This window comes from Nomia melanderi, chromosome 1, assembly GCF_051020985.1.
Source record: "Nomia melanderi isolate GNS246 chromosome 1, iyNomMela1, whole genome shotgun sequence".
NCBI lineage: Eukaryota > Metazoa > Arthropoda > Insecta > Hymenoptera > Halictidae > Nomia > Nomia melanderi.
In genome coordinates, this window is record NC_134999.1 from 35,230,928 (window position 1) to 35,243,483 (window position 12,556).

The following is a 12,556-nucleotide window of genomic DNA, read 5'->3' on the forward strand; positions in this document are numbered from 1 at the left end:
AACACGTAATATACGGCGAAAAGGTAATTGCGCGATGAAAAGGTATCGGGGAACGATCTAATCGTTCCCCTAAGAGCAGATGCGCTGACAGATGGCCGGCAAAGACTGTTCTCAAACACGCGCTACCACTTGCCCCGGGTCAGTATAATCAACCAACTATAAACTGACTCCCTGAAACCCTTTCGGTAGGTTTTTTACGTCACCGTTCACTTGCTCCTGTACAAGGACGACTCGCATACCTCGCGTTCCGTTCTACTGTTCACGCCTACGTGGATTTTTTTTTCGACGAAAAACAAAAAAGAAAGGATTCGATACTCGACGATCTTGAACCGAATCGATTCTCAAAAGCGAACGTTCAGGTGCTGCTGGACGGCTTATCGTTCATCGGCGTCCCGACGACAAGCACGATGGCCGAGGGACGACGACCACGACGACGCGTTCGTCGAGTGTCAACGTCGTCGTGCGTGCAGCGCCAACCGAATTAACGCGATCGCGAGAACGATAAATCGCTTTGCCCCCTTCTCTTCTCGTCTTTCTCGCCTTCTCGCGCATGCATTTTGAATTACAAACGCGAAAGGACACGCGACGTTCGCTTCAAGGATCGAAGACGAAAGAGTTTCGAGATTCGACTCGAACGATTTACCGTCGTCGAACTGTCCCTTCCACCGGCGCGGCGCGGCGCGGGCGGAGCTGTTCGCCGAACGAATCACCGGCTCGAGTCCTTAAACAAGCAGCGAAACGCTTTTGGGACGATCCGTTTAAGCGAGGGCGACAATCGCGCGAACAAAGACGGGAGAGTTTAAATATAGACGGCAGCCGGGCTAAGTTTGTCTTTATTGAGGTTTATGCCTGTCCGCGTCGACCTCGTTGCTTTAAGAAGCGACTCGATTACTCCCGTAGCATGCGCGTAATCGTCGGATCATTTTTTATCGCCGGCAATTAACTCGATCAGCCTTAAGCAATCGAGAGTGCGTTACTCTTCGACGAACCAACGGAAACTGGTCATCGGAGACGACCGTCGCGCGATGCCCCGAAATCGCTAAAACCTGGCCGAAATCTCGAAAATGAACTTCTCGGTAGCGACAAGTTTATTTCTGGATCAGGTGCGTTAGAGGTATTGTCTACGAAGATATATGTAGAACAAGAAATAAGAGCTTGAACGTAATACATAGATATCGAATATGTATTTGTAATCAGCTACTACTAGCTGCTACTCTAGTCGTAATATTTATATATAAAATTGTTAACATCCAAAAAATCCCGAATACGGATTTCTGGTTCCACTGAACTTTGTTCAGAGGTTTCGGACATCTGGGACCACTATGCGTCATTGAAATCGACTCGAATCTCTCCGCAAGTATCGCGACCTGTCGCACTGCGTCCGCAAAAAGGGTCACCGTCTCCGCGTTTAAGCGCACGTGTATGCAAATGCGGCCGAGCCGCGCGCGATCGCGCGAAACAAAGGGTATAGGTGCGTAGTGGCGAGCAGCGAGCGCGGCTCTCGCTCGAGCCACAGATAAAACGGAATCGCGTGCGAAGCTGTTGCTTGCTCGGCCGACCGGGTAACGACACGCTAAGGACACGGCGCAAATATAGCGACCGCTTCATGCACGATCGCCGAATCTTTCGGTACGCCCGATTTATTTTACGAGCGGATCGAGAGGCCGCGTTTCAGGAAAGAAGCGGCTTTCCGAGAAAACGATACATCTCCGAGGAATCACGAGCGTGGAAGAGGAAACCTAGAATCGCGCGATCGTTTAACGCCGTCTCCGGTCTGGTTATCGTTTCGCCGAACATCGCCGCGAAGAATGCGGACCGTTTGACCGTTTCATTCGCGGACGAGACATTTTCACGAAAGGAGATGCTAAACGATGCGCCGAGCGACTGTTCGTTAACACGCGGAACGAAGACGACCGATGCCCTCGGACGAGGCACCGTTTCTTACCGCTGGCTCCGTTTCTGCGCGAAGCTCGAGCAGCGAGCTTCTCTTTTTAAATCGTAGCCAAGTGAACGATTGAACAGAAGAGAGACGCGTTCCTGTTGGATGGTTCCGTCGGGCAGTGCACGAGCCAATGAACCTCTGCCGTAGCCTCATTATCGCCTCGCGGTCCGAACGGACGGAGCGACGAGACCGCTGGCGCGTCCGTTTCTCGCCGGTCCGTCGAGGAGATGGAGCCCGCTCTAGTCGGACAAAGCTGTGTACACAAGTACCTACTTGCACGAACGAACCCGATGATCTCTCCGCGTCTGTTTCCACTTGGGCTTTGAGCAGCGTGCGATATCGCGCGGACGGGACAAGGGTATCGTAAAGAGACCAAATAATCTGAAACGCTTCCCGGTTGATCGTGCTCCGAGTCGCAAGGCAAACTCAGACCTACGTGGATCCGCGGTATCGGCGTGACGGTCGATTCAATCCTTATCAATCGATTGGAAATCGCGGTGGCGTTGACAAGACTTGTCCATGGGTAAATCATTGGCTCGACTCGGTTGGCCACGAGCGGTGACATGTTCCGTAGCCCTCTATCAGGACGAGTCTATTAAATCTGCAACAGGACGGAATGTCCGCCACGGCCATTACCATTCCGCCAAGTCGTAAGTTATCTTCGCTGACAGTGGGCGCGCATAGAAATGTCTTCGGCCGTGATACCTCCCGACTTCTTCTTCTTCTTCTCTTTCTTCTTCTGGCTCTCCTGCTTGTTTTTCTTTTACTCTCCTTCTCTCTCTCTCTCTCTCTCTCTCTCTTTCACTCTCTCACTCTCTCTCGTTCCGTCTCTCTTTCTCTCTCCCCCATCTTCTCATTCCGCCCGAGGCCGTCTTTGGTCGCACTGTCAGCCGACGGCACCCGTATCAGTCTTTAGAATCAACGCGCTCGACCCTTTTCGACCACCTCCTCGCGGATCTCCTCGCGGATCTCGTTGCCGCGGAACCTGTTAAATTGTTAATAAGCCCCGAGTTTTTCGGGCAAACACTACCGGACCGTCGGCAAGGGGGAGGCAAGAGGACACCGGCATTTCCATATTCCATATTCCATTCCGTATGGTTCGAGGAGCGCGTAAAGGGATTCGACGCACGCTTCTTTCGCGGCGAAGGTCGCCATTTGGCATTCAACGATCCTGCCGAGCCTATCGAAGCTTCGGATTCGAAGAGGTACTGGACGGGGTCGTGGTGTAACCGATTCGTATAAAATTTGCATCGCATTCCAGGCAGCCGTTGGGGCTGCGAGTAATAGCGGTCGTCGTGCGTCGTTGGTAGATCTCCGAGGAGATCTCACCTCGGCACCTCCGCGAAACTCGCGGACACGGACGGCGAAGAAGGGAAACGGAGATGCGGAGATGCGGAGATGCGGAGATGCGGACGAGCGGAGAAGACGAGACGAAGAGACGAGAACGTGGTAGTGATGGTGGTGGTGGTGGTGGCGGAGGTGGTGGTGCTGTAGGAACAGCACGAAAAACAGGTAGAAGAAGGTGGAAGAAAACCGGCAGCCCTTCGCTCGTCCCTCTTTTCGAGTGCTTCCAATTCTCTCGCTAGCCATAAAGGTTTTGTTGCTGCCGGATCGCCGTCCAGTTGAACGGTAAATCAAGATGGTTGCTTTACGTAATGGAGTTGCACCGGCCACATCTTAATTAGGAAAAATCTGGAAGCACATCCGTTTCGAGCTCGGCGATCCTAGGTGGAGTTAAGGCGCCCATTGCATTCTCATTAACCGTCCGCTGTTTGAACGCAGCCCGTGCACCGCGCAGCGAATCGCTCGTTACACTATTTATCTTGAGCCTCTGTTTCGCAGAAAACGGGCCTGTGTGTACGTAATAATACGATCGCGAGCCTACTATATCTCTATACAATCTATCTACGGCTTTTCAATATGCGTGCTTATAAATACCCCCGTTAAACGTTGTTCGACCGTCGCGCCTTTCCCCCCCACCCCCTTCTCCTAACAACCAACGCGGAAAGACGAGCGTTTTATTAATAATTAAAACACCGTTAGCCAGAGGAAGCCGACCATTCCGCCGTGAGATTATCGTGTAAGGGACGAGAAAGAGAAACGACACGCGAGGTATTTTATAGGAATTCATCGATGGCTCGCCAAAGTCAATGTCGCTGCGAGATCGGAATTTCTTATTTCGATCGGGTTAATCGTCTACGATTACCGACCGGTAACAGACCAACACCGACCATTACCGGCCACTACCTACCACCACCGATGCACGCGAATCGATCACGACGAGATTCTGTCGTTCTCTGATGCCAGACGTTCGAGTTTTCTTCAAATTCTTCGCCGCTTTCACCTTTTTTTCGTCGAGTTTACGCGTAAAACGAATAAATTCACGTCATTCGCTCCAACGGACAAATTCAGGTTTACCACGACGGACACTGCGATCGTTGATTGTCGAAATTTCGCCGAGCCTCACGCCGCGTGGTCGCTGCTTTTGACCCTGCGGGGATAGCAAGATGAACGTTTGTCCAAATTCACGTGAAACAGCCAATTACGCTTCTTAGCCGACTATTCGTGGCGTTACCGTGATGACTTCAGAGGCAGATGGCGAGGCCTCGTGTCTCGAGCGGCTTCACCGAGAAGTACGAACCACGACTTTATTCCGATTAGCCTAACCCTCAAAGTGATCGCTGTGTTTCGGCGCAGGCGATCATCTGTTTGGACACGTTTCCGAACAAAATCATCGAACTGAACGACTTGGTGAACCAATACACGCCAGACCCGGTCAAGAACAGCAAATACAATGAGAACACCGCCAGACGGAAAAGCAAGTGTCAGTCGACGCTCTCCAGCCCGAGAAACTGGGATTTAAACAGCGTCTCTGATTACGGTAATCATCGGCACCGAACGATCCGATTGGTTTCCCTCGGTAATTCGAATTTCCTCAGTTTCGAGCTACTACTCGCTGTCGATGGGCGATCGCGGAAGGCCGCGCCACGGTGTTTGCAAGAGAAGATACTATAGAACTCGAGGACTGACCGGGCCGAGCACGCGCCGGCGACCCGGCCCGCTTGGCCAGCTTCTGGCGTTTCTGGTCAGCGGTCTCGCGACGTGTACGAAGAAAATTGTGATCGTCCCGTCCCGGTACATTATCGACAACATAATCGCTACTTTCTTTCAAAGGTAAGAGCCAGAAGGCGATGCTCGTTCGGGAGGTAAAGCCGATCCCGTTTATTTCCTGATATAGACGCGAGCTGAGGCACGCGCAATGCGGTCCTTCGCCGAATTGGGACAGCTCTCTCTCGACTTACGTGACCACGGCCAAGAAGGACAACACGATCATTGGAAATCTTATCGATATCATGCGACCCGCTGCGGTGAAACTGATCGCCGACACCACCACCGTAAGAGGATTTTCGAATCGACCTACTCGAACGTGTCTCGACGAAACTACCTTTCGTTCGTTCGGTTTAGTTGAAACGCTGGCTTCAAGCAGTCGCTTTGAACAACGAGTCATCGTCGTCGTCGTCTACCGAGCTAACGAACGCGACTCGCAGGATCGAGACCATCGACTGTTGGGCTTACGAGCTGTTCTTTCATCTCAAGTACCTTCAAGTGAATCGCGCGCCACGGACCACCGACAAAGTAATCCTTTACGTTAATTGTAGCTGTTACGTGCCGTCGTTGCCGCGGTGAATGCGTTCGTTTCCCTTTCGAATGAACGCGAGCGTAACGACAATTTTCAATCGAGCCTCTCAACCTTGTTAATGAAACTTTCGATTCGGCCAGGCAATTACCGAGGCGGATGCAAAGCCGTCCGACGTGATCCACGTCAACTTGTGGCATCGATTGGTCCAGCTACGCGACAATTACATCATACTGTACGAGGCGCTGCAGGCGTTCGACAAAGTTCGCGACCTCGACTCGGAGAAGCGGTCGGAGCGACTCGACTGAGGCTCGACCGGGACTCGATCGAGACGATTCGGACAACGCGACAGCGTCCAACTTTCCCGGGGACGAGAGCGCGAGCCGCGGAACAGGTCTAACTCGAGTAGAAGGTCCGTCGTTCGAGCCCCTCGGCCGTTTGTTTCGACACGAGCGAGCCGACATGACACGCTATTGTGGCTAACATTTAAACTTCGTGCCGAGGAAGGGAACGCGGACAGGCTACGGGATTTTTGCCTCGGCGAGATTGCACCACCCGACCTGCACTCACCACTCGCTCCGCCGGCTTTTTTCCAGGGAGCAACGGCGCAACCTACTTAGCCAGATAAAACGTCCAGCCCTTTTTACGGCGAGGCAATATTATCGGACGATAATATCTACGATTGGCCGAGACATTACAACACCTATATACCGTTCGATTACCAGAGTACGAATTTCTATCTTGACCGGCGTTTCCGCCGCGTCGCCAGATATTTCCGCGCGTCCAATGGGAAATAAACGTTGCCCCGGCAAATGGAGAAAAGATGCGTAAGATCGGCGCGTTACGAATCGTTCCGGCGTCGATACGAGGAACCAGACGTTGAACGCGATAGTATTATTAACCACTTAGCGGGGCAGACGCGTACGCTCGACGCGTGCATTTCTCTCTATAGTGTTCTTCGAGATCGTCTGCGGTGCATCGAGCGTGAATAGCACTTGTCGTAAACTCGTAAAAGGTCGATACCCCGCGAACTTGTAACTCCGAATAGTTGCACGCGCGTTCTCCTACGTTCTTTCGTCATGGGCAACTTGTCCGGCGAAGTAGATCCGGAGAGAATACGTCGAGCCGTCGCGCAGCGGGGTGTTCGGCCGATCAGGCCGGCCGCAAGTCCATTTTAAAGATTTCACTTAAACCGAACAATTTTTGCTGTCTGAGATAGCCGAGTATGTGAAGAACAATGTCTTACACATTTCGTTATGCTTGGAGCACTCGAAAAATGCTGAACTATCCCGAACGTTAAAATTTCTCGCAACACTTTCGGTATGTTTTAGAAAAATTTTACGAACTGTTCATCAGTATCAAAGTTTTCAGGTAAGTATACACTCTACATTTAACAGTTGGAGTACTATGGATCTATAGATCTACAGTACCATAAGAGCAATATTTTTAAGCGCCCACAATATTCAAAGGATTAATCGGAACCGATCCAGCGGTTTAGCTTAGAAAATTGTGCGGAAAGCGGTTCACCGCGTCAAACCTTCCAACAGGTTTCCTCCGGGGGCGTGGATCAATTCGAGTCTTCTATTCCCACAGTAAGCGCAACTGCAAATCTTTTCTGCGGCTCGGGGGAGTGGCGGCTACCACGATCGTACAGTTGCGGAACAATACACCAAACACTCGGTGCTACCTATAGATTTAACTGGGACCGGAATGAGCTGTTACGCTCCGCATCTACAAGATCCAGCATCTGTGTAATTCTCAGATAGATTTCTCGAGAGGCACCGTAGCCTTGACGTCCCGTAACTTTTCCGACAACGCGAGCATCGATGGGAAACCGAAAGCTACAGGCGCAACGCCATCGTAATTGCTCGTTCACGAGATCAAGCTTGCGGCGAATCGGAAAGCTTTTATCTCGCGGCGAATGAGTCTCTTTTTAAATTGCCTGTAATTAGGAGTGTGGCCGAGATACCGATCGACAGCACGGTGCCGCGCTGCAGCGGTGAACTCGATCGCGACAAGAATGGATGACGAATGGGATCGCTAAATCGACGCGAATGGCTTCGCAACAAGCGATCGGTTCGCGAGATCGGCACACGCGCAAAACGATTCCGTGACGGTGATAAATGCAGCTGTTCACCGGAAAGCGTGGAGATTCTGTTTCACGATCGAAAGGGAGGAGCAACGCCATCGATTTCGTTGCGTCTGCAGCCTAGCAAAGAGGTGTCGTTCGTAAAGATGTTATTATGTTGCCAGCGCATGGCTCGTCTTGGCAGGATGCGTAACGTTTAATTTTATTTCCCATGGGCCTCGTCGAGGTGGGAAGGAAGTCGCAGGGGAAAAACGGTGGAAAGTTTGCAAACGATCGTAAGGTAGAAACGCTTTTCCCCATAGACTGATGGGTTAGGTATCCGTTAACGCATCTAGCCAGAGGTAAAAGCGTTAAACGAGTATCGACCCCAACTAACCTATGATCTTGGTTAATGGTTGATCTCGAGTTAAGCCTCGCTCCATCCATAACAGCCTCGAACGAAATCCCCCGTACGGCTCCATCGTGCGAACGAACGGTAGTCACGACTCTGATTACGAACCATAATACCATGTAAAATGCCGGAGAACCGCACGAGGGGAAAAACACACCGAGAGAAAAAGGGGGCTTGCTGTGCAACCGGAGTTCCGGACCGTGATAAGGCCCGAGTAATTGGCTCCGGGTCTTTTATCGGCGAAAGAAAGCCAGCGAATTCGTATTAGCGATCGTGTCACCGTTGATCAGGCAAAAAATCGAATCGCGATGTTAATTCGAAGAAACTGTTGTGCCCGTAGCCGAACGGTGGATAGGCAGAAGCGTTCCTCGAGCGGAGAAAGAACAGGGACCGTGGTCGTAAGATCATAGACGAGGCTAGCAAGATCCCCCTGAACCGTTAGAGTTAACGACGAGCGCTTTCCTACCTCTCCGCGATCTTTACGCCTCGCAATTCTACGAGTGGATACGTCCGCGATAGCACGGTAGCGCGAGGAGGCGGCCGAACGCGGAGAAGATCCGTCCAGAAGACAACGAGATAGAAACACGATCGTAGAATTTGCGCGAGGTTTGACGCAACCGCTTGACAATTAAGATAGAGGTACGTTTGGGGGAGATTTGCATCCACGGCGTATCGAATTATCGATCGATCCTCGGATAGGAGGATAAAAGGCACAGCTGACCTCGTTCTTCGTAATTTGTAGCCGCAAACGCGCGTGTGCACGTGTACGCGCACAACGGTACACCGTTTCGCGAATGGTCGACGTAACTGGAGGCCAACAATGCTCGTTTACCCGTCGAGGTTCGTGCAACGGCGCGGTAGAAAGGAAAATGATTTTATAATAATCATCGAGGCCTGCACGGTTGTATCCGTCTTCTAGCATATAGCGAAACAGAATCGTGGGTGTGTACCGCGGGCATGCTGCTCGGGAACAATGTGACATTATGGTAAATGACTGGGACCATTGTCGTCGAGAATGCTCGCCGTGCACTGTTACGTTTCATACTAACGCGACCGGTTCGAGAGCGTTCGGACTTTCCTCGTCGAAGCAGGGCGCCGCTGCCCGCCGCTGCCCGCCGCTGCCCGCCGCTGGCCGCCGCTGCTCGCCACGCCGCGGAGCGGAGCGGCGGGAGGACATCGGCATCTTCCTCGGCTTGCATTCGAGGCTCGCCAACTCGAATTGGAAATGGAAACTCGGCGACTCGCGGGGAAACTCCGCCGGCCAATAATACGCATACTTTCTAAAAGGTGGTGCACGATTACAGAAACCACGCTTCTTTTCCGTGGATACCGGAATAATTTATAATCCAGGAAAACACGTAGCGCGAATCTCGAGTTTCAGCCGGCCGTCTAACCGCACTCGCGTGTCTTCATCTGCCGCGTTATATACGCAAGAGCGGTCGTCTAGAGATCCGTGTGCTGTACGCGTTGTCCTCGACGCGCGCTCTTTGTCCGATCCATGAAAATACGAATCACGGGACGGACGATCGATCGTCGAACCAACGCGTCTAGGTATATCTCGCGTTGCGTAATGCTTGTTTATCGCGCGATCAATATTTCGCGATTAGAAATATGTATATTGTTATCCGCGTCGACGTAAATCCTCGATCCGATAGCCTGGTATCGTTTTATCTCCCGGCCGCGACGTAAACCGTAACAGTACCTTGTCCACGAGACTTAACGATGCCCATCATTTTAACTCGTCGTGTACGCGTTTTATACGGCCGTTAGAAAAACAGAAGAAAAAGCTCGGAATCCCGGAAATTGAAGCTCCTCTGCCATCTGAGACGAAGTCGACCCCGTTTCTCCGCACCGAAGTTTCCACGTACGATTCAGAAGCGGTCGGCCACTCGGACTTTTCCTCGTTACTCACGCATAAAAAGGTATTGCGGCTATATAAAGTCAACGGCCGTTCGGGCTCCGCGCCGCGCCGCACCGTGCCGTGCCGCGCCGCGCCGCGCAAAAATAACATGTAAATCACGCTCTAACTGCTATACTTAATCATAAACCGGCAGAAAGTTTATTGCCCCGAGAAGGTTGCGCCTATTATCGTTAAGCATTATTATCATTATTATTATTATTATCATCTCTGTTATTATAGCGGACTCGAGAACCCATCAAAAAGTTGATGAAGGTAGCCGTGCGGTAAGCCACAGAGTACCGTGCACTCGAACTCATTGACAACCTATATCGGTAGTCGTAATGCGACGTGATGCAACATCGAACTCGTCGAAGCGCGCGGTGTCGTAACTTCTAATCTCGCGAATTCGTCCGGAAAACGAGCGATCGCCGTAAACGATTCGGCGGACTACGAACTCTCGGAACGCCCACGCGCCCCGCGGGCCGAACTGAGCGCGCGGCGCGTCAATGTTACGCGCGAGATAAGATTATAGTGGCCGCGTTACTACGATATGCGTCGTATTTTACGAACCGCGTTGCCCAACAAATCGTTCGATCGACAGTAATTGTTGTCCTCGGTAATACAACACCGGCACCGACGCAGGGAATACGTACCGTTACAGGGGCCTCATTAGCGCGGTTGATCTATAGCTGTGGAAGGATAACGGTGGAAAACGTCCACGTCGTGAAACACTTGCAACACTTTCCACGTTACCGTCGAGCGGATTACGCAACCGCAGGTGTATATTTCGCTAAATGTTTGCAGGGGACCGGGTATCTCGTGGTCACGCGATCACTTTTATTCGTCTAGCGAAATTCGCTTCCTTATACCGAGCGGGCCCTCCGCCGACCGAGGAATCGCGGGGGGTAATTCCAAAGTCAAACAGAATTACCGATAAACCTATGCTTCCCCGCGCGAGTTCCTTACGCAACGAAAGGAAAGTTCGTAGTAGTCCCATCGAATTTTGAGGAAAGCGAGGCACGACCGCTGTTTTTATCGAGCACACGGAAACGTGACGGATAATTATGATCTTTAACCGGTAAACACCGGTCCGCGAGAAACCTGGAAAATTACACGGCGAGTTCGATCCTCGCGATGATTCTATGCTTCCGACTTGCTGCCAGTTTCATGCGGCATTGTACGCGTCTACGTCGAAAACTTGCACAATTACGGTTCTCCGCGCATCTCGCCTATTATACGGAGATATTTCCCGACCGGACCGAGATAAACGCGCGCGCGAATCCCTGCCGCGACGCGGCGAACACTCCGGAATATGCGATCAAGCGGAATTGCTGTTCGCCGTGGGGTTTCGTGTGTCGATCTTAAATTACGCGAATCCTTGACGAAGGGACACCCGTCACTATCGCCTCTCGCGATGATTCCTTAACATTGTTTCATCGGACAGGAGCGGGACGCGAGTGGGACACGCTAAACCTATTACACAGCGAATCGTTGGTATCACAATGAGGGTATTATTTCGTTTTTAGCGTCCGACCTGTTTACGATATTAGCATCGCAAATGCGAGACGCATTCTGCGACGCAGCGTTTTATCTCGGACAGCCCTTCGCGGTAATACGCATCCGGTCGGGGACGGTTCGTCCGCGTAACCTTCGATTTTCTCATCCCGTGAGAAATCCGCTCCGCGCATACGATTACGAAAGCATGGCGAGTGGCAAGCGATAGATTTAAATTAATCAGGAGGCGACGGCGCGCACTCTGCTTAAAGATTCATTGCATCGGAGATAAACGAGAAACCGATGTACGCTTCTATCAGACGCCTTGTATTGCTTAAGCGGAGATCGATTATCCTCTCCGGCAAATGATTTAATTAACGTTTATCGTTTTTCCAGTAAGGCGCTGCGCGGCAAGAGAAATGCACGGGGGGGAGACCGTTTTCATTTACTCGGCGAGTCTGAAAACGTTGCGTATCCTAATAGGGGTCTAAATTTATTAACGATAACTCAGCCAGACTGTCCGGGCTGTTTGCATAAGTTTATTGAAAATGAATATTCCCCTGCGATATAATATCGAAGATCGCGCGGGTCTAAATCGTCTAGTCGTTGAACGTCTAATAGAGTTATACGTAAGGTGGAACAACCGGTCTTGAGCGTTGTAACAGAATATCGAAAGCCGAAGACGAAACTGAATATTCTTGTGGAAATCGTGTACTAAACCGAATAACGAGCCGCTTCCACGGCTACGTCTATCAAAGGTTTTGCCGGCCATTTCGGTCCCGCGCGCCATCCCCGTTTCGCGGTGGAGATGGGTCACTCGAGCATGCAGCGCGGCAGCGCGTTCTCGGACGATTCTCGGCACAATGTGTACTTTAACGTGTACGTGTCTGGTGTACCAGGATCGCGGCAGATAAGAAACACTCTCACCGTTACGCTCGGCGGCCGAGCACTCGCTGATTGGACTTGCCTAGCATCGCTAATGAGTATAAAGGCCGGCCATTTCTTGCTAAAAGTTGGGCTAATCAGGACTGACGTTCGAGCCGGACCACCAACGAGGAGACGTTGTTTCGCGGCGTTACGGCATTCCTCGCGATTAGCGCTGA

The 12,556-nt window shown here is 51.6% G+C and overlaps 2 protein-coding genes across 3 annotated transcripts in view; one reads left to right on the forward strand and one right to left on the reverse strand.

Annotated features, from left to right (window-relative positions):
- LOC116426899 (uncharacterized) overlaps window positions 1-12,556 on the reverse strand; it is a 117,241-nt gene that overhangs the window by 83,673 nt on the left and 21,012 nt on the right. The window lies entirely within an intron of this gene.
- LOC116426895 (uncharacterized) lies at window positions 4,905-5,887 on the forward strand. Its single transcript, XM_031976528.2, has 4 exons — window positions 4,905-5,116; window positions 5,181-5,337; window positions 5,408-5,578; window positions 5,723-5,887. The coding sequence occupies exons 1-4, from the start codon at window positions 4,905-4,907 to the stop codon at window positions 5,885-5,887; spliced, it is 705 nt and encodes a 234-aa protein (XP_031832388.2).

Coding starts and splice junctions, on each gene's coding strand:
- LOC116426895 (XM_031976528.2), top strand. CDS start 4,905: ATGGGCGATCGCGGAAGGCCGCGCCACGGTGTTTGCAAGAGAAGATAC. Junction 5,117..5,180: donor ATCGCTACTTTCTTTCAAAG/GTAAGAGCCAGA, acceptor TTCCTGATATAG/ACGCGAGCTGAGGCACGCGC. Junction 5,579..5,722: donor CGCCACGGACCACCGACAAA/GTAATCCTTTAC, acceptor CGATTCGGCCAG/GCAATTACCGAGGCGGATGC.